General features: G+C 58.2%; 1 protein-coding gene across 4 annotated transcripts; it reads left to right on the top strand.

Moving 5' to 3' along the window:
* The first annotated feature begins 1627 nt into the window (after positions 1–1627).
* SLC25A1 (solute carrier family 25 member 1) lies at positions 1628–17551 on the top strand. 4 transcript variants are annotated; one of them, XM_054219421.1, is made up of 10 exons: positions 1860–1986; positions 6548–9677; positions 13425–13532; positions 13701–13800; positions 14031–14169; positions 14644–14728; positions 14893–14997; positions 15558–15673; positions 15999–16072; positions 16194–17551. In XM_054219421.1, the coding sequence occupies exons 5-10, from the start codon at positions 14038–14040 to the stop codon at positions 16306–16308; spliced, it is 627 nt and encodes a 208-aa protein (XP_054075396.1). In that variant the 5' UTR covers positions 1860–1986; positions 6548–9677; positions 13425–13532; positions 13701–13800; positions 14031–14037; the 3' UTR covers positions 16309–17551. The 4 variants fall into 4 exon arrangements, with proteins under 4 accessions (XP_054075394.1, XP_054075393.1, XP_054075396.1 ...); XM_054219419.1 differs by lacking the exons at positions 1860–1986; positions 6548–9677 and adding an exon at positions 1628–1661; XM_054219418.1 differs by lacking the exon at positions 6548–9677 and having other exon boundaries at positions 1844–1986.
* The last annotated feature ends 132 nt before the right edge of the window (positions 17552–17683 follow it).

Raw genomic sequence — 17683 nt, 5'->3', positions numbered from 1 at the left:
TTTCCTAGGAAATGCTCTTGACCATGCAAGTCTGGTCAAGTCTTTACTTTCCTGTAAATCACTTACAGGATTTAACATGCACCTTTTGCAGCCTCTGGTATTTCAGGGCTTGCTTATCTTCCTTAGATGGTCTTCTCCTTCAGGCTTTCTGCTGACAAGTGTTGTTAGCAGCTTCTTGGAGGTCAAGTTGAGATGGCTTGTAATCTGCATGTGATTAAATATGAATAATCCTTTCCCTGTTCAGCAAAGTAAGCACTGTTGTGAATCCCATTGAGGCTGATGAGAATTAAGCATATGGCATAGTGTTTTCTTGGGCAGGATGAGGCCTTTCTGACTTGATTTGTGGATCTGCAAGAACTAATGTTTGTTGTGAGGTTGATTGTGGCCTCACAGCGGTGGGTATACGTGTCTGCAAGCAGACATGAATGTTACGGTAACTTGATGGAAAGGTAGTGAGGAGTTGCAGAGATTAATCAGAAATCCAAATGCATATCCATTTGTTTGCTATCTTTGAAAGCATTTATCTTATTTTTGCCATTGCAGTACTGCTAACCCAAGCACCGGGTAGCTGCTCTGCATCTAGGACTGGGACTGTGAATGTTTGTTCCTTCCATACACCATTCATGTTGGGGTTTTTTTGCCCCCCTTACTTCCCAGTGCTGGGGGTGGGTAGCCTTAGACTTGACATGGGGCCACCTCAATGGACATGCTCTGTCTCTGGTATCATCCAGGGATGAGTTCTGCAATGCAAGTACCTGTTTGTTTGCTTTTAATCCTGGCAGAATAGAGGTATTTGTTTCCCAAATGGTCTTTCTGCGGCCAGCTTAGCCACAAAGCCACAGCTGTATCGCTGCCCTGCTTGCTTTCAGATGAGGCTGGCAGCTGGAATCCAGCTGCCCAATTGCTGAGTCTTGTTAAGCAAAAATCGTTATGAAGCACAGACAGCAAGTCTCAACAAAAGCATGCTCTACGCATGGCCGGGGGAGACTTCTTACATCAAATGTTCCCTCTTTGGAATAGGGCAGCTGCTCCAGGTGTAAGAGAGAACACGGGGCCGGAGTCCAGCTCCAGCGTTCCCTGCTTTCAGAGAAATCCTGGACGGAAAGGAAAACGGTGCTGGTTTCTCTCCCCAGCATTCCTGTATATACCGCTTTCAAACACGAATTAGTGAAGGGCTGTCTTTCTACGTCTGCAGATAAATCAAATCATGTAGTGGTAAATCATTATTTAGGAGCAGTAGGTAATAAATCCCCCCCTAAAAAGCTAAAAAAGCCCGAAATGTCTGCCGTCCCAGGCGGTGAGCATGTTTTGGTTTCTGTTCCGATTACGGTGTCAGGTGTCCACAAGTGCTTACTGCCCGGGGCCTTTCCTCGTCCCCCTCCTCCGGCCGAGGCGTTAGTGCTTCGAGCAGCGGACGACAGAGCAGCAAATCCCGCGCCCCCCCGCGTTTGAAGTGCACTTGGACCAGTAAAGGCCAAATCTGCCTTCGGGAGCAGCGAGTCCTGCTGTGCGTACCCAACTGACCGGGCGGCCTTTGGGGTGCTTTCTGTAGCCAGTCCTGGTGTTCGGGGGGAGCAGGCAGCGCCAGTCGAGCCCCTGTGCCTCCCGTCCCTGCCTGGAACCCGCGCAGCGGGATTTTTCCATGGATTTCCGTGAGCGGGGTAAGAAATCGCCATTTCCGCAGCGGCGAAGCCCAAGCCGGGCCCCCGCCGGGTCTCGCCGCCGCCGGCTCCTCGCTCGCCGTTGTCCCCTCCGCCCCCGCCGCGGCGGGATGCTCCGGGCCCCGCCCCGCCCCGCCCCCTGAGGATGTGACGCCGCCGGGGCCGCCCCTCCGCGGGCACCGCCCTAAAATAGGGCCACGGCCGCCGCCGCCGGGCAGCACGGGAGACGCGGCCATGCCAGCCCCCGCCGCGCCCCGCCGCCTGGCCGCCGCCGCCCCCGCCGGCAAGGCCAAGCTCACCCACCCTGGCAAGGCCATTCTGGCAGGTAAGCGCCCCCCGGGCGGGGCCGCCGCCTCCGGCGTGGGCATCCGCCAGCCGCCCCGGAGGCAGCGCGCGCCCCGCGGCAGCTCCGTCCCCGCCGGGACCGCCCGCTCCCGCCCTGCCGCGGCAGCCCCCGCCGCCGGTCCCTGGGATGCCCCGCTCCCGCTGTAGTCCTGGGGAGGCGGCCCACCTCGGAGCGGGGTTTCCCCTTGGCGGCGGCGAAGGGAGCTGCAGCAGGCGTATCCCGAGCTTGGGTGTCGTCTTCCCGGGCTCCCGCCGCTCCGGGCGGGGGTGGCGGCGTCCTGTGAGGCTGCTCCTGCAACCTGTGGCCTCGCCGGGAAGGTGTCGGGGTGCTCGCTACCGTAACGCAGGGTAAAGACGGGGCTTGCGGCAGTCGTGTTGTTTATCGAGATTAGCTAGATTTAGCTTTATTTAGCTAGATTTAGCTAGATTTAGCTTTATTTAGCTAGATTTTCACCTTAGCAGGAGGGAGTTGGAGGAGGCAGCGGCAGGGGACCTCCTTATGCACCCCCGAAGATGTTAAGGGAGAAAGCTGAAGCGGCAGTGCTCAGGTTGTTCCTGCTCCAGCCGTCTTGCACGCTGTTTTGATACAGCTCCTCTTACAGCTTCTTGGTCCCTCCTTTGTGTCTCAGCATCCGTCTCTGTGGATCAGGGCACGTTTTCTCATTCGGTTCTGACCGTTTCTGTGGGATCTGACAAGCTCTAAGCGCAGCAGTAGCTGCAGAGTTAATGCCCTTCCTTCTGCTTCTAGTTGGTTTGAGCTTTGAGCTGAATGGAGTCCAAGACAGTCGATGGCTTGTTAAACTCCTTTGTAGCCGTTCATTAACTCCCTGGTTTCTCCTGCCACTCACAGGACAATTCCCGGAGTGGAGATTAGTGTCTTCCCTTTGAAATGAGCCACCACGGTCTTCACGCGATTGGCGTGTTTAGAGCTTTTGTGTTTCCCAGCTAATTCCTCCTCCTACGATAGTGCCTTTGTTCATCTGTCCAAGTCTCTGCTCCCCTCCAAGGGCAGAGCTCCAGCCTCCTGTAGTGGGTCCCAGGAGGAGCAAGGCAGTGTCCACCCCAGCTGGGTGCAGGGAACGGAGCCCTTGCTGCTCCAGCTTTGCCCGCTGGCCCCCGCTGCAGCGGCCGGCCTCCCGTCGCGCAGCTCTGGAGAACTTCGAGACAGCAGCGCTGCGGGAAGTGGGTGTGAGCGCAGGAGCCTGCAACCCTCTGTGTCGCCCGGGCTGCCTGGCCAAAGGGCTGGGGCACGAGCAGGAGGCAGCCGCAGCCAAATGAGAGCGTCCCTTCTTACGCAACGAGGCCTTAGGAGAGGCCAGGCTCCTCCAGAGCTCTGTGTTCCTCAGGATTCTCAAGACTTGTGGTGCTGCCCCCTCAAAGTGGGTTGCTAATTCAGGCCTCTTATCCTCTATTTTTAAAATGTCTTCTAAGTGGGATTTAACCCAAATTGAGGATGGGAAAGACAGGCAGTTTGTTCCCTATCCCGCCTTCCCAGTCTTTCCCAACTGGCTGCCAACGTGCGGTGCATCAGGTTCTCACTGCCTGGGCCAGTGTACCAGGGGACTTTCGTAGCCTTTGCATAGGTCTGTAATCACGGATCATCAGCTGTGAATGGCTTATTGGCATACTCTGAAAGAGGCTGCAGCAGACTACCCTGCTCGTCCTTGCCAGGAAAGTAGCCATGGGTTGTGCCTGGAAGCTGTTCTGGTGTAAAGGAAGGGACACGGTGCTTGTGGCCTCTGCCAGGTGTGAGGTTGGGCAACATAGTACAAAGCTGCACATGCCCCCCCTTGGAGGAGCCCTTCTGGGTCCACGTGAGGCTGTAAAGGTAGAAGAAGGACCCTATTGAGATGCTAGTCTTCTCCTCACACGAAGCACATCAGAGTAATTGGTTAATGGGCAGAAGTCCAGCCAAGCCTCTGTGGCATCTAATTGTATTAAAGAACCACATAAATGGGAGAAAGCTACTGTTAACTCCCTGCATCCCAGACTGCTCAGCCCTCCAGCCCCTTGCTGGAGGTGGTGCTATTCGTGGCTGTCTCTGCTGACTTTAAGGGGTTTGCTGATGCCCTCAGTGTTTCTCATCTGACATCTGTCTGTACAGCAAGCGTGTGCTCCAAAGCTCAACCTTCTGGGGAGGTGGAGGTGTTCAAGATGGACCATTCCTACTGCGCTGTGCTTCATCAGCCTCGTACTGGTGGAGTTAAATAAGCAGCTATCATCCCATCCTGGATGCCTGTCTCCTCCCAGACCCTGCGTGTAGTTGAGATCCTCTGCCAGGGAGGCACAGCTCCCTCGCACTGCCCAGAACTGAGCAGGCTGGGGCTGACTCTTCTGAAGAGGCGCAAGTGAAGCTCTGGCTGCCAAGAGCTCTTCTCTTCCAGTTGTCGCAACAGACAAATGCAAAGTTAACAATTAATTTGCTAATGGGCTCTCGTTTTTCCAAGCAGTTGTCATGTGCCACGGCAGCACTTCACCTTGCTGTGACTACGCGGCCTGTGCTGGCGCTGCAGCTGTGCATGGCCCAAGCACACGAAGAGGCAGCTTGGCCGCCCTGGCCGGTCGGGTGGGGGTCACTGCCAGGACTTGGTCTTAGGGATGCTCCATGGCAGACTGGGCTTCCAAAGGGCAGAGCTGAGTGGGTGTAGATCCCTGCCACTGTTTGATCCCTACACCACCTTTGCAAGGGGAAGAGCCCCCTAGGCTCTGAACTGATGGTACACAGTTGGTTTGGGGCACCTGGCACTGGGTCAGAAAAGACATGGCTGTAGGACACTAAGGTTTGGCATAACGTGTCTTAGCTTCAACTTGGTTAAAAGACTGGTAAATATGCAGGCTTTATGGTGAAATTGATATTATCTGTATCTTTCTAACTTGTCTGCTGGATCAGTTAGCTGTTGTAAAGCTGGCATAACTTTCTTGTGAACTAATGAGCCGATTTGAGGATCGGCTTGTGTCTGTTCTGCTGGGTAGTAACCTGTTAGTAGTCGGACCTGGGAGTCCAGCCGTGTCTGCAGCCTCTCCACAGACAGTTTTCCGTTTCTGTGCCGTGGTTTCTAAACAAACCCTCTAGCCCGCCAGGCTCCTGCAGGGATGGTTGCTGCTGGTCCACTGCGCAGCTCCTAGCATGGGGCCATGCTGCAGTGGGCCAGCGGGAGCTCAAAATAAAGGCAGCATGCGGTGAGGCAGGAGCGCTGGCTGCAGAGGTGTTTCTGTGTTTCCCCGGAGGGCTCCTTGCTGGGTTGTTGGGCACTGCAGGGCTGTTAGTCAGCTCGAGCCAGCCTGTGGTGGATTACTTAGAGCCCAGTGCAAATGGTCCTCGCCATTTTGCAGGCAATCCCCTGCCCTCCTCCTGGGAACTTTGCTCCTGGTTAGCAGTGGTCATTTGATGAAAGACTTTGCATGCCCTGTCCGGAGTTAAGTACAGTCTTACTCTGTTTTTAGCCAGCTTTGAAGCCTGGGATCTGCTCCCTCCCACGAAGAAGCTCACAGCTGCCTCGCTCTTCGCATGGTAGCTCTGTTCACCCGGAGGCTGGTGCGCAGTTGGGATTCTTGCCTACACCTAATCCTGCCTGGTCAGGGAGGCAGGATGCCTGGGTGCTGTCCTGCATGGTGCTTGATTTCAGAAGAGCTTGCGATGGTTGTGGCTGTTGCTTTGATGTTTGCTATAAATTTTGAGTGCTGCTGGGAAATAGCAGTGGTAGGCACCAAGGTTCTGGGAGGAGCGTGGGCAGCAGGGACCCTGCAGGGGGAAAGAGAAGGGCCTGCAGGGTAGGGCACGAAGCACGTGTTTATCAGAGAGCTAAGCAGAGAGGATCACATGAGAAACAAAGCTGTAATTAGAGCTTCAGTTTCTTCTTCTTTATTAATCCCTTGATATGATCTTTCTTAGGAAATGCTAAGAGGAGAAGAGTCGGGGACTGAGTGTGAAAGCTGAGACTTGCTTGTTGCAGAGTAGGACTCCTTTCCCAAAAGTCCCAAGGCCACCTGGGCTTCCAGGGCCATTGACCTCCTGGGAGGGTGGAAGGGAGGTTGTGCTGCTGAGAATGGCTGTGATCTGGCACACTCCCTGGCTTTTAGGTGGATGCCTGGTGCTCACAGCAGAGTAGGGGATGTTCCCCTTCTCAATGGTGGGCTGGGGGAGCCAGGTGGTGAGCTGAACATGGCTATGGGGGAGGATTGGTAAGCGTGGAGGGAACTGGTCTTGCCAGGTTTACTAGCCCTTAATGCATCACATCTGGCTATGGCTTCCTCTGGGCTTGCCTCTCCTGGCTGTCATCTGTTTGGGGAGTGGTCAGGAGCACACTGTCCATGAGTGCATCGTTACCTGCCTGTGAGCCCTCATGGACTGCAGCTGCTGCAGAAACCTACAGCAGCCCCAAGGCTTGTGGTGGGAGGAGGCTGTCAGCCCCAGGACTGGGAAACCACAGCGGGGTGCCCAGTTTCTTCAGTCTGAATGAATTCTGTGTGAGCTGGGGTTAACCCTGGGCTTTGAAATGTGAGTTTCTGACATGTGTGGTGCTCTGCTTGATATTCTGCAGGCATCCATTTTCTTTGGGTTGACGTGAATGATCGGAAGGAGCCATCCATCTCCCAGAGGCGATGAGCACCGCAAGCTGACAGCTCAGGGATGTTGCCGTGTCTCTTGTCTCTGATGGTCTTGTGTGGTGCATGCCAATGCAGCCTCCCTGCTTCTTCCCCGGGCGGTGGCGACCCTGTGCTTGTGTCCTGAGGTCTCGGGTCATCTCCTGACAGCAGGGGTTGATTTCTTGTCATCTCTCTCTCTGTGCTCCAGTGCCCGGTACAGCAGTCATTGCCCTGTGCTGGTGGCCGGGGGACCAGAGCCTGTCCCCAGGGAAGCTTCGGTCCCAGCAGTGGCTTCTTCATCCAACGATGGGGCTGTGCTGGGGGAATTGTCCAGCAGCCCTGAGCTCTGACATCAGCTCCCTGTTGCCTGTCTTTAAAAGGTTTTCGCACACTTAAAAAGTAGGTGTCTGAAGCGAGGTGATGGGTTGGACCGGAGGCAGCTGACGGCAGTGGAGCCGGGGCCTTGGGGTGTGCCGGGCAGCGGGCTGAAGGTGAGTTGAGCTGGGACAGTGGACTTGGCAGTCCCCAAAGGTGATCTCAGCACTGAAGGCAGATGATGCCGTGACTGCAAGCAAAGGGAAATGGCTTCTGCTATCATGCTTACAGCCAAGAAGTTCAAAATTTAATAATGATTTATTGCAATATTGGCCCATTGAGAGGTAAATGCAAAGAGGCGATGAATGAGCAGATTGTGAAAGGATGGCCTGTTGAAACAGGACGATTACAGTAAGATTAGGGACAAATTACTCCATCCCATCCACAGCATTATCTGCAGCGTTGTTTGCACAGGCCTGTTTACCCACCTGATGGCATGGGGTACAGAGAGGTGCGTTTCATGTTTGTTGTTCTGTGTATCCCTGGTGGAGGGATCAGACTTTCGTCAGCCTGGCCATAGCACACTCCTGTGACAAAAGCGGCCATGTGTGTATTTACCAACGGACATGCTGAGCCCCCGTGTCCCCTGCTGGCCTTGCCCCTATCAGATAGGAGACTGTCCAAGGGCCCTAGCCCCAGCGCAGGGTATGGACACCCCCTGAGATGGGCTGACCTACTGGGACACCCTCTGAGACGGGCTGACCTGTTGCAGAATGCGTTTTTTCCCTTCTAACCAAAACATGGGTAATCTGGCAGTCTGATTTGAGGGAAGCAGCCCTCCCCAATCTCAGCGCCGTGTAAGACCTTTCCCCATGGAGCAGCCCCCATGGTGCTTTTCCCTAAGGATGGGGCTGTGGATAGGTGGTGGAGGGCTGTGCGTGGCAGGAGGAGGTGCCCAGGCGAGGACCGCCGCGCTAGCCCTGCTGAAAGCGATCCCCAGTGAGGCACCTGCCTGCTCCTGGAGCCAGGCTCTTCCCCTGATCCTGTTTCACAAGATGGCCCATGGTGGGATGGTATGGGAAGGGTGGAGCCTGTTAAACCTGTTTCACCACTGCGGGCACGGTAGGATTTCTCCACCACTGCCTTTAGCTGGGTTATGTTAATGGCATGGCTCAAGAGCAGCGTGGGTGGCTGCCAAGAGGGGCTCGATCCCTCGGCAGCAGGGAGAGAGATCTGTGCTGCTGATGGGGCAGCACCTGGGCTGCAGAGAACTGTCACGAGCCGGTGGTGGATATTTCTGCCTCCCTGATTTGTAGCACCCTGCTGGTCTTTGATTCTTTTTATCTTTTGGTTTTTATTTCCCCAGCTCTGAAAGCTAACTTGGCTAATGGGGAAGGGCACCACGTTTCCCTGTGAGGGTAGGGACTGTAAGCGCAGCATCCAGGCAGCAGGCAGGATTGCCTGCTGTGCCCACAGCATGTGGTCCATGTCACGACTCTTGGCTGCTCAGCTCACCCCGTACACCTGCACCTTCTGCAAGTGGGTCGGGTGCCCTCGGAACAGGGGGGAGCGTGGGGGTCAGCTTTTGCTGGTGCTCTGGAGAGGAGCTGGAAGCCTGTTTGTGCCTTCCCGCTGCCCTGAGCCACGCAGCCAGCAGGAGGGACAATCTTCAGGCTTGGGTCCTGTGAGAGCTCTGTTGCTTTGCTTCCAGGCCCTTAGGAATAATTTCCTCTGGCCTGAAAGGATCTTGCCAAATCTGAAGTTAAAAGAAGCTTTTTGTATGGAAATCAGGTGCATGTGAAATTGCCCTTAAAATGGAGAGGCCGAAATTGCTCTCCAGGTGTGCGCTTCTCATCAGAGCTGCACAGAGACCTGCTGCTTCGTCCGTCCGCAGGAGCAGGATGCTTTTTCAGGCACAGTCACTTGCAGGAGTGACAGAGGGCCAGTGCCACCTCCTGCCTCTCTGTGGCTCCCAAACAGGGCGGCGGGTGCTCGCTTGCCTCTGGGTAAGGGTTTGCAGTGGGTGGCAGTGCAAGCCCCAGCTGCACGGCCTTAGTTTGTCTCGTCTCCCAGGACTGTGCTTGTCTTCCCCATTGTGGCTGCATCCTCCTGCCCTCGGCATGCACCCTGTCCTGGGTGCCAGAGCTGGGGTCCCTGGGACAGGCTGGTCAAGGGGGAGCTGGTGGTGTCCCTAGACGCTTGCTAATGGAGTTTGAGGTCATTAGCTGAACCTACATGCGCTGATGCCATCACGCGCTACATGAGCATCGCAGGGGCAGCACCCTCCCACTGTCCCCAAAAATCCTTTTCTTCCTGCCAGCTCTCCCTAGCCATGCCTAAGGGCTGCGGCTGCATCCTTGAATAACTCTGCTGGCCCCTCCGCAAAGGAGAGCTAAGCTTTTTCTGGGAAAACCATGCCAAGTGGCTGACGAATAGGTATTTTTCCCTTCTCTCCCTTTCCCGCTGGGCCTGCAGGGTTGGTATTGCTGGCACCAGGGCTCTTGCAAGCTCACTGCAGGCGAGGAGCCATTCCTGGCACCGGGAGTGGGATCCCCCCACCGCAGGCACCTTCTCTGGGGCCCAGCAGAGCGACCTTCCCTGAAGGACGACCTCTCTCCTCTGGCTCCACTGCATCCAGCTAATAGCCGAGAGCCTTGGCTCGGCATGCGGGCTGCCCTGCTTGCTCTTTCACCTCCCGAACGCTCGCTGACGGCTGTTCCTGCTGACTTCACAGTGTTGCAAGAGCTGAAGCTGCTGGTTAAAGTCCGGGTAAACATGTTGCAAAGCCCTTGGCAGCCCTGGCGAGGGAGGGGGGTTGGAAGAAGCTGCTGCTTGGGGGCAATGGGGTGTTTTATTTGCGTAGAATAGGGTTTTTGCTGGAATAAAACAGTGTGGGGAGGGGATGCTTGCCAGCAGAGCGGGACCTCTGATGGCTCTCGCCTCCAGGGAGGGAAGGGGCTGCAGGTGAGCAGTTTGTGCCATCCTGTCGCTGCAGACAGAGGAAAACAGGGAAAAAATTGCCCCAGGTCATGGAGTTTGTGTGGAGTCCTTGCTGGGTGCCCCTTCCTGTGGGATTTGGGTCCAGAGCAACCCCTGCCCTGTGGGGCAGGGAGGGGACCTGGCCGTGCAGGCAGCACACATCCCTGAGCAGGGGGAGGGAGAAGATCCTCCTCTGGGTGCGTTTCCCTGAATACATGTGTTCCCCTGCCCTGTGATTTGTGTGTGTGCAGCTGCCCGAGGAGTGTCGGAGCTGTGCAGTGGCAAGGCAGCCTTTGGGCTGGCTCCCCTCCCCTCCTCTGTCCCCAGTGAGCGGTGATAGAGGTGATCAGGGCACCGGTGTCCAGCTGTGCCCCTGCCACTCTGCACAAGCCCTGGGGTGTCCCCTGCTGCAGCCGGGGGCAATGAGTGTGCTGCGGTGTGCCAGGGAGGCAGCCGCTCTCGCGGTGTCTCTGGGATGGGGACACCTTTTGTATCCGGCTCCACGGTTTGCTGTGGGGATCCAGCGCAGACATCCTGTTCCTCCTGCCTCAGCTCAGGCAGCCCCAGTACCTAAGAGGCTGCTGGTTCCCAAGAGGGGCACTCTGTCCCTTTGTCGGGGCTCTTAGTGGGCTCAAGGATGCCTGTGGATGCACTTTGCCTGCAGGATGCCGGGCACAGCCTCCCTGCCTTCCCCTGCATGGACAAACATCATTAATCCTGGTGAGTGCCAAGGGTGTGGGCTGGTTGCAGGGGGCATGGTATCCCTCACCATGATGTTTGGTGTGGCTGCTGTGAGCCAAGGTGCTGATTGCCACTGGACTGGTGCTTGTCCTCAGTGTTTCCCTGCTCTCTGGCCCTGGAGGTGCTGAAGCAGCAGCTGGTGCTGGAGGACAGAGAGGGAACAAATATTTACAGCCCTTAAAATGACCGGCACTTCAGGTCTCAGTGTAGGAGGGAGGGCAGTGGCCTTGGCAGCACCTGGTGTGTTCATGTGGCTGTAGGAGCATCAAGGCTGGTGGCACAGTGGTGTGTAGTGGTGCAGAGAGGTACCGGCTGGTGCTGGGCTCTTTGGAGACCATTTCACCCAGCTGGAGGACACTGCTCCTCATCAGGCTGCTTGCCGAGGACACACCAGGTGCTCCTGCAGGAGCTGCTCAGCTTTGCAGGAGAAATTGCAGTGCTTGGCAAGCGCCTGTGCCATGGGACTGACAGTGTCTGCCATCTCTGATGGACATGTCAAGGACAGAAAAGGGTTGAGGGGCAGCAGGAGAGCTCTGGGGACCCTGGGGATGGTGGCTGTCCTCCTGTGGTGCCCTGAGGGAGAGCTGGCAGCTGGCTGTGGTGGAGTGAGCGGGCCTTGCAGTGGCTGCCAGCAGCTTCCTCCTATGCTGCCCAAGCACAGGGTGTTGTGGAGGAGTAAAGGTGGTCGCCCATCCCCGCCTCCCGGGAGGCGCCTGCCTGGCACAGACTGAGCCGCTCCATCCTCTCCTGGGAATGCAGGGCGAAACAAGGGGCCTTTGTCTGCTGCAGCGGATCCAGGCTGGCCTCACGCTTTGTCCCTGGCGTCCCATGGGGCTGGGATGCTGCCAGGCTGGGCTGGCAGGTCCTGCCCTCGGGCTGGGTACTGTCACTGGGTGCTGTGGTGTTCCTATCCCTGATGTGCCTGCGGGAGGAGAGAGGATTCTGGGCTTTCCCATCGTCCCAGGCTGTGCTGAGTGCCGGCACAGCTTCTTGGCTGCCTCAGAGAGGGCAAGTGCAGCCTGCTGCTGCTTGTGCCTGGGGGAAACAAACCAGGATGAGGCTGTTTTAAGGTGGGTGCTGCCCAGCTGCAGGAGGGAGTACAGCGAGGCTTTTTTCCTTTCCCTCCAGGACACAGCTGAGAGAAGGCAGCAGTAGCCCAGGGGATGACAGCCTGCCTGCTGGGACATCCTCGCACTGGGCGAGTGGCTTTGCTGGTGGCGCTCTGCAGGGGGAAGCTGGAGGAGGCACCAGAGAGATTATGGGTCTCCCTTGTAAATTTGGAGTTCATAGAAAAGAAATAAGACTGTGCATGAAATCACCCTGGTCTGAGGCGCTGGGGCCACTTGCTGCTGCCCTGGGAAGCAGCCGTGACTCGTCTCCCTGTCCTGTGGGCCGCAGCGTCCCCTATCAGCGTCCCCTTGCAGGGTGCTTTGGAGGGTGCTGATAAGCCAAGCTGTGCTCTGCCGTGCAGTGCTGGGGCTGCACTTTGCCCCAGAGCAGGATAACCCACTGCTGCACCCAGCCCCTGTGCTGGGCCTTCCCACGATGGCAGCATGTTCCCCCCTGGGAACACCAGCGTGTCCCCCGGGCTGCAGTGGTGCCGTGCCATTGAAGCTGTGTGCCAGGGGTGGCTGTGGCAGAAGCCACAGCACTGCTGAGTCATGCTGAGGACGTAGCCAGGCTTGCTGAGGTGAGATGGGAGACCTGTCCCCAACTGAGAGCTGGCAGCTGACCTGACCCCACACCGGGCTGTGTTCTGTGGGGCTGGGAGCTGAGTCACTGTCCTTGGGAAAGGAGCTGGGAGGCCTTCGGGGGTGGGTCGGGTGGGTGCCCAGCCCCAGCGGCAGCATCCCAGGGCTCCCCAGCACGCCGTCCTGGGGAGGCCGCCAGTCGGGGGCTTTGACCCAGGGCTGGCTTGTGTCCTGGCCTGGGCTGCAGCGGAGTTTAGCCCTCTGAGGCCTAGGGGAGCCTGGCTCAACTCCGCGCTTCCTCCTTGCACCAGCACAAAGAGCTGCCACTGTGCTTTGGTGCAAGGAACTGAGCTGCGCAGCCATTAGCTGGCTGGCCAGGGGTGAGTCCGGCTCCCAGAGACCTCCAGCCCAGCTGGGGTTGGCTCTGCTGCCTGGACACAACTTGTGATGGGGCCAGCTGCAGGTGCTTCAACCATGCCGTGGGGAGCCAAACCACCGAGAGCTGGCGTTACTTGCTGCTGGGGTGTCGGCACATCCCCAGGCTGTGGTGGGAAAGGCTTCAGCCAGTGTAATCAGCGCCCAGCAGCCGCCGCTGTGTGAGCCCAGGGCAGCCAGACAGGCTTGATGATAATTGCGCTCATGCGCTGGCATGGCCAGGTCTGCAAATGGGCTCCTGCTGGTGCTGGGGGAGCGGTGCCGGGCCTCATGCAGCACTGTTGGTCTCTGTCAGGTTTATAAATCCCTGTGCTGGCAGCTCATGTGCGGGGCTCCAGAGGACAAGATTTGCCTTTGAGGAGGAAACGATGCTGAAACAGCAGCCATGGGTGTGGTGTTTTGCCCAGTTTTCCCACCCCTTTGGCCAGTCACCTCACTGGCTCTTGCCATGGTCAGGCGGTGATCCCTATACAGGGTGCCAGGTTGGCGTGGGGCCCTGCTGCCATGTGAAGTCTCCAGGGGTTTGGCGAGGACAGGGACACCGCATCCCAGCCCAGACCTGGCTGCCAGAAGTCTTGGGCTCAGCCGTTGTGGAGCCAGCAGCAGCTGCGCAGTGGTGGATGGGCATGGCACTGCTGCTGGTCCCAGCATCCTTTCTTCTCCCGCCCAGGTGGCCTGGCTGGAGGAATCGAGATCTGCATCACATTCCCCACCGAGTATGTGAAGACACAGCTACAGCTGGACGAGAAGGCAAACCCTCCCCGCTACAAGGGCATTGGTGAGTGCGTGCCCGGTGCCCTGCCCCAACCTGCTGGCCAGATTGGGACACTGCCGTGAGCCTGGCTGCATCTGGGGCAGGCAGTGGGGTTTGGTGGGGCAGGTGGTGGGGCAGCATGGCGGCCCTTGGTGTGGCTGGTGACGGTGGCACTGCTGTGCTTTGCTGCAGGGGACTGCGTGAAGCAGACTGTCCGTGACCATGGCATCCGGGGGCTATACCGAGGGCTCAGCTCACTGGTATACGGCTCCATCCCTAAGGCTGCTGTCAGGTAGGTTTCCCCTGTGGCATGTGGTGAGTGGAGTGAACCCTGGCTGGCAGCAAATGAGGGTGTGGGTTTGACCTTGATGTCCCCAGTGGCCCTTTGACAAAGCTGGATGCTTTCCAGACTGGCAGGGAGCGTTTGCAGGGTGCGTGACTGCTGCCGGGGACAGACCCAGAACGGGGGGCTGCAGCCCCCTGGCCGGGTGCCTGGGGGCTGTCATGGCGGCTCCTCCGCAGGTTCGGGATGTTCGAGTTCCTCAGCAACCAGATGAGAGATGAGCAGGGGCGGCTGGACAGCACGCGGGGCCTCATCTGTGGGCTGGGCGCTGGCGTGGCCGAGGCTGTGGTGGTAGTCTGCCCCATGGAGACCATAAAGGTAGGAGGCAGCTGCCAGCATTCCCCCGCCCCAGCACCCCTCCCCAGGAGGGCGCAGGAGCCAGGGATGCCCAACTTTCGGGGACCTGAGGACCGCATGGGTTTGCTTGGGTTGGTTTTGTAGGGGAGAAGCTGATGCTGGAAGGCCCCATGGAGACGTCAGGAAGCCTGGCGGCTGTGACACCTTCCCTGCTCTGGGGAGGAGCACCCCCCAGGATCCATCCCATCCCCTATTTCAGTACTGTAAAACCCATGTGATCACTTGCAGAGGCAGTTAGCCAGGTTTTCCTCTCCAAAATGCACTGCTGGCTGTGGGTGCAGGCTTCCCCTGTGGTCTCACCCAGCATTGCCTGGCCATGTGGGTCGGCTCTGCTCTGGGGACCATCGCCAGAGCAAGGCAAGAGGCATACGGCAGCCTTTCAGGGGTGCATCACTCCCTTGCCTCAGCCACGATGAGTGTGTCATCTCCCTGCAGGTGAAGTTTATCCATGATCAGTGCTCCCCCAAACCTAAATACCGCGGCTTCTTCCACGGCGTCCGGGAGATCGTTCGGGAACAGGGTGAGTCCAGGGGAAGTGATGTCCTGTCTCCCTTCAGTACCCCCACACTGAGGGGACAGGATGGGAAGTGGGGGATGGGTACAGGCTGGGACTGGCTACCTGGGGAGTTTTTTCTGTGCCGGGGTGAGGCTGGTGCTCCCCTCCAATGCCCTCTCTTGCTGCAGGACTAAAGGGGACTTACCAGGGCTTAACGGCAACAGTCCTCAAGCAAGGATCGAACCAGGCCATCCGCTTCTTTGTCATGACCTCCCTCAAGAACTGGTACAAAGGTATGGTGCCCCCATCCCCCCAGGGCACCCTGGCTGCTCTGCTGTTCCCTGAGCTCATCCTCAGGAGCCAGGCTTAGCTTTGCACCAGTGCACCTTCCACTTCTTGTGGATCAGACTCTCATGATGGAGGAAGATGAAAGCCGGGTAGGGGGGTGGCCCAGTTTGTGGGGTTGAAGAGTCCCAGTGCTAGAGCATCACCTCCACTCTCACCCTGAGCTCCCCAGTGCTGCATGGGCTGTCTGGGGCTGGTGCTGCTGGACAGTCCCCTGCAGAGAGGTGGTGGAGTCTCCAACTCTAGAGACATTCAAAACCCGCCTGGACGCATTCCTGTGCAACCTGCTCTAGGTGACCCTGCTCTGGCAGGGGGGTTGGACTGGATGATCTCCAGAGGTCCCTTCCAACCCTATGATTCTATGAAATGCCCTGGACTCCCCGACTCAGCACAGCACCAGCCCTGACCACAAGCAGCCACAACTGGGACCTTGCCCGTGGGCTCCCTTGGGGATGTTGTGCTTCATCCCCACACCACCGCTCTGCCCTCAACCTTTCCTCCTTTCCAGGGGACGATCCCAACAAGGTGATTAACCCTTTTGTCACGGGGGTGTTTGGAGCACTCGCTGGAGCTGCAAGTGTCTTTGGCAACACCCCCTTGGACGTGGTGAAGACCAGGATGCAGGTACAGCACTGGGTCATGGTGTGGGACCGCTCTGCCTGTGGAGGGCTGGGGTCACCTCCTGTTTGTTTTGTGCAGCCCCTGGGACAGGCATCCCATGCTTGCGAGGTATGGGAGGTGCCTGGGGATGCTGCCCTATCACAGCCAGGCTGTGCGGGTGCTGAAGGGTGTACAGACGGAGGTGGGGATATTCCTTCTGGGTTTGGTAGCCCGCAGTGGTGAAGGGGGATTGGTTCCTCCTGGCGCACCCCCAGCTCTCTGCCTCCCCCACAAAATCCGCCCGGATGCACCTGTGGCTCTGGCCTCTGACCCTTTTCCTATCCTGCAGGGGCTGGAAGCTCACAAGTACAAGAGCACCTGGGACTGCGCCTACCAGATCATGAAATACGAAGGACCCCTGGCGTAAGCCCTGTGGTGGGGACAGGCAAGGGGTGATATGGTGGTGGCTGGGGAGGGAGGGAGGACTGGCGAGGAGGGGGCTGCGAGGGCATCCAGCCCCATGGCCTCCTTCTATCCCTGGCAGGTTTTACAAGGGCACGGTGCCTCGCCTGGGCCGCGTCTGCCTTGACGTGGCCATTGTCTTCGTGATCTACGATGAGGTGGTCAAGTTCCTCAACAAAGTGTGGAAAACGGACTGAGGGGGCCGGGCCAAGGTGCCCCAGCCTCCCTCGCCCCCCGGGGCTGCAGCTGGAGAGCCGTGACCAAGCCCGCAGCGGCCCACCAGTGCTGCCCGGGGCCAAGTCTGCCCCACGCGTGTGCCCTCCCCCCAAACCCGGCCACCTTCATATTTAGGAACAGGCTCTGGAGCAGGTCAAATTACTAGTTGTGTGCTGAAAGGAGCATGGAGGGAGCAATATCCCAACATCCAGACCCCCAGCTTCCTGATTATGCCCGTCCTGATCCCCTGGTGATATTTCCCCCTGGTCCCGCATCACCTGCAAGCACCAGTTATCCAGGGTGAGGTGTCCCCTGGGAGGGTGGCCGTATGCCCCCTGGGGGGCAGCTCATTTTGGGGATGCTGACGGTCCCCTGGAGCCATGCGGATGCAATGGCCAGGCTGTGCACCAGGCATCACAGCTGGCAGAGGCTTTTGGGGTCAACTGACAGCTGGGAGCCATGCACCAGGTTTTGAAGCAGCTCTTGGGGGCCCCTTCAGCCTTACACCCCCTGGGATGGGAGGGCAGTGACCCGCCTTTGTGGCCTCAGGCTCCCTCCTCCCTGCTGACACCAAGACCACTTGAGGTGCAGCATCCCAGCCTCCAGGTCCCACTCAGCTCCAGGCTGCTGGGCAGGCGCTTCCCAAAATTGCATATGCAGCCAGGCCTTTAGTTCTCCTCGCCATGGGGCTGGGATTGGGGTGAGCCAGATGCCCCTGCCACTTGCTGTTTACAGTTGAGACGCGTGTGCGAGCCGGGGTGAGGAGACACAGCCCTGTGCCACAGACTTGGCCCCTCGGACAGGGGTGTGAACCCCTTCTTCTGTCACATTCCCCCCATCTGCCCTCCTGCCGCCTTGCTGCGGCCCTGCAGGTAATCCTGTAGCTTTTGGAGCTTCATGCTGACTCACTAATGCCCATGGCCATGGGGCTGGAGCCCTGCCCTGCATTGCGCCGGGCTCGGCCCTGCCAGATTTGTGCCAAACTGCCCGTGAAGGAGCCCGGGGGGGGAGGGGGGGGGGTCGCAGGAGGCGAGGCTCGCCCCATCTCTCCTCCCTCCTGTCACCAGTGATGAACGCAGCCTTAACATGGCAGGGTGAAGGAGGAGAAAGCAAGCCCAGGCGTGGTTTACCTGCAGCTTTCTGCTCTTAAGCCATTGAGGGTTGATTTTTTTTTTTTTTATTCTGTTTTACATTTGCAGTTTGAATAAAATCAGTCTGGCTTTAGCAGCTGTGTTGGCGTCCAGGCAGTGCTGAGTGGGCAGTGAGCGGCTCCTGCAGTGTGGGTGGGGATTGGGGATGGGGTCCCCTATTGCGCCCAAATCCTACTGTCCTCCGAGGCTGAGCCGGTGTTCCTGG

This window comes from Rissa tridactyla, chromosome 13, assembly GCF_028500815.1.
Source record: "Rissa tridactyla isolate bRisTri1 chromosome 13, bRisTri1.patW.cur.20221130, whole genome shotgun sequence".
Classification (NCBI taxonomy): Eukaryota; Metazoa; Chordata; class Aves; order Charadriiformes; family Laridae; genus Rissa; species Rissa tridactyla.
This window is presented reverse-complemented; position numbering and strand designations above follow the sequence as displayed.

Excerpts from the sequence above, each read along its gene's own strand:
- SLC25A1 (XM_054219418.1), top strand. The coding sequence starts at position 1,896 with ATGCCAGCCCCCGCCGCGCCCCGCCGCCTGGCCGCCGCCGCCCCCGCC. Across the intron at positions 14,729-14,892 it reads GGAGATCGTTCGGGAACAGG|GACTAAAGGGGACTTACCAG; the intron begins GTGAGTCCAGGG and ends CTCTTGCTGCAG. Across the intron at positions 16,073-16,193 it reads AAATACGAAGGACCCCTGGC|GTTTTACAAGGGCACGGTGC; the intron begins GTAAGCCCTGTG and ends TATCCCTGGCAG.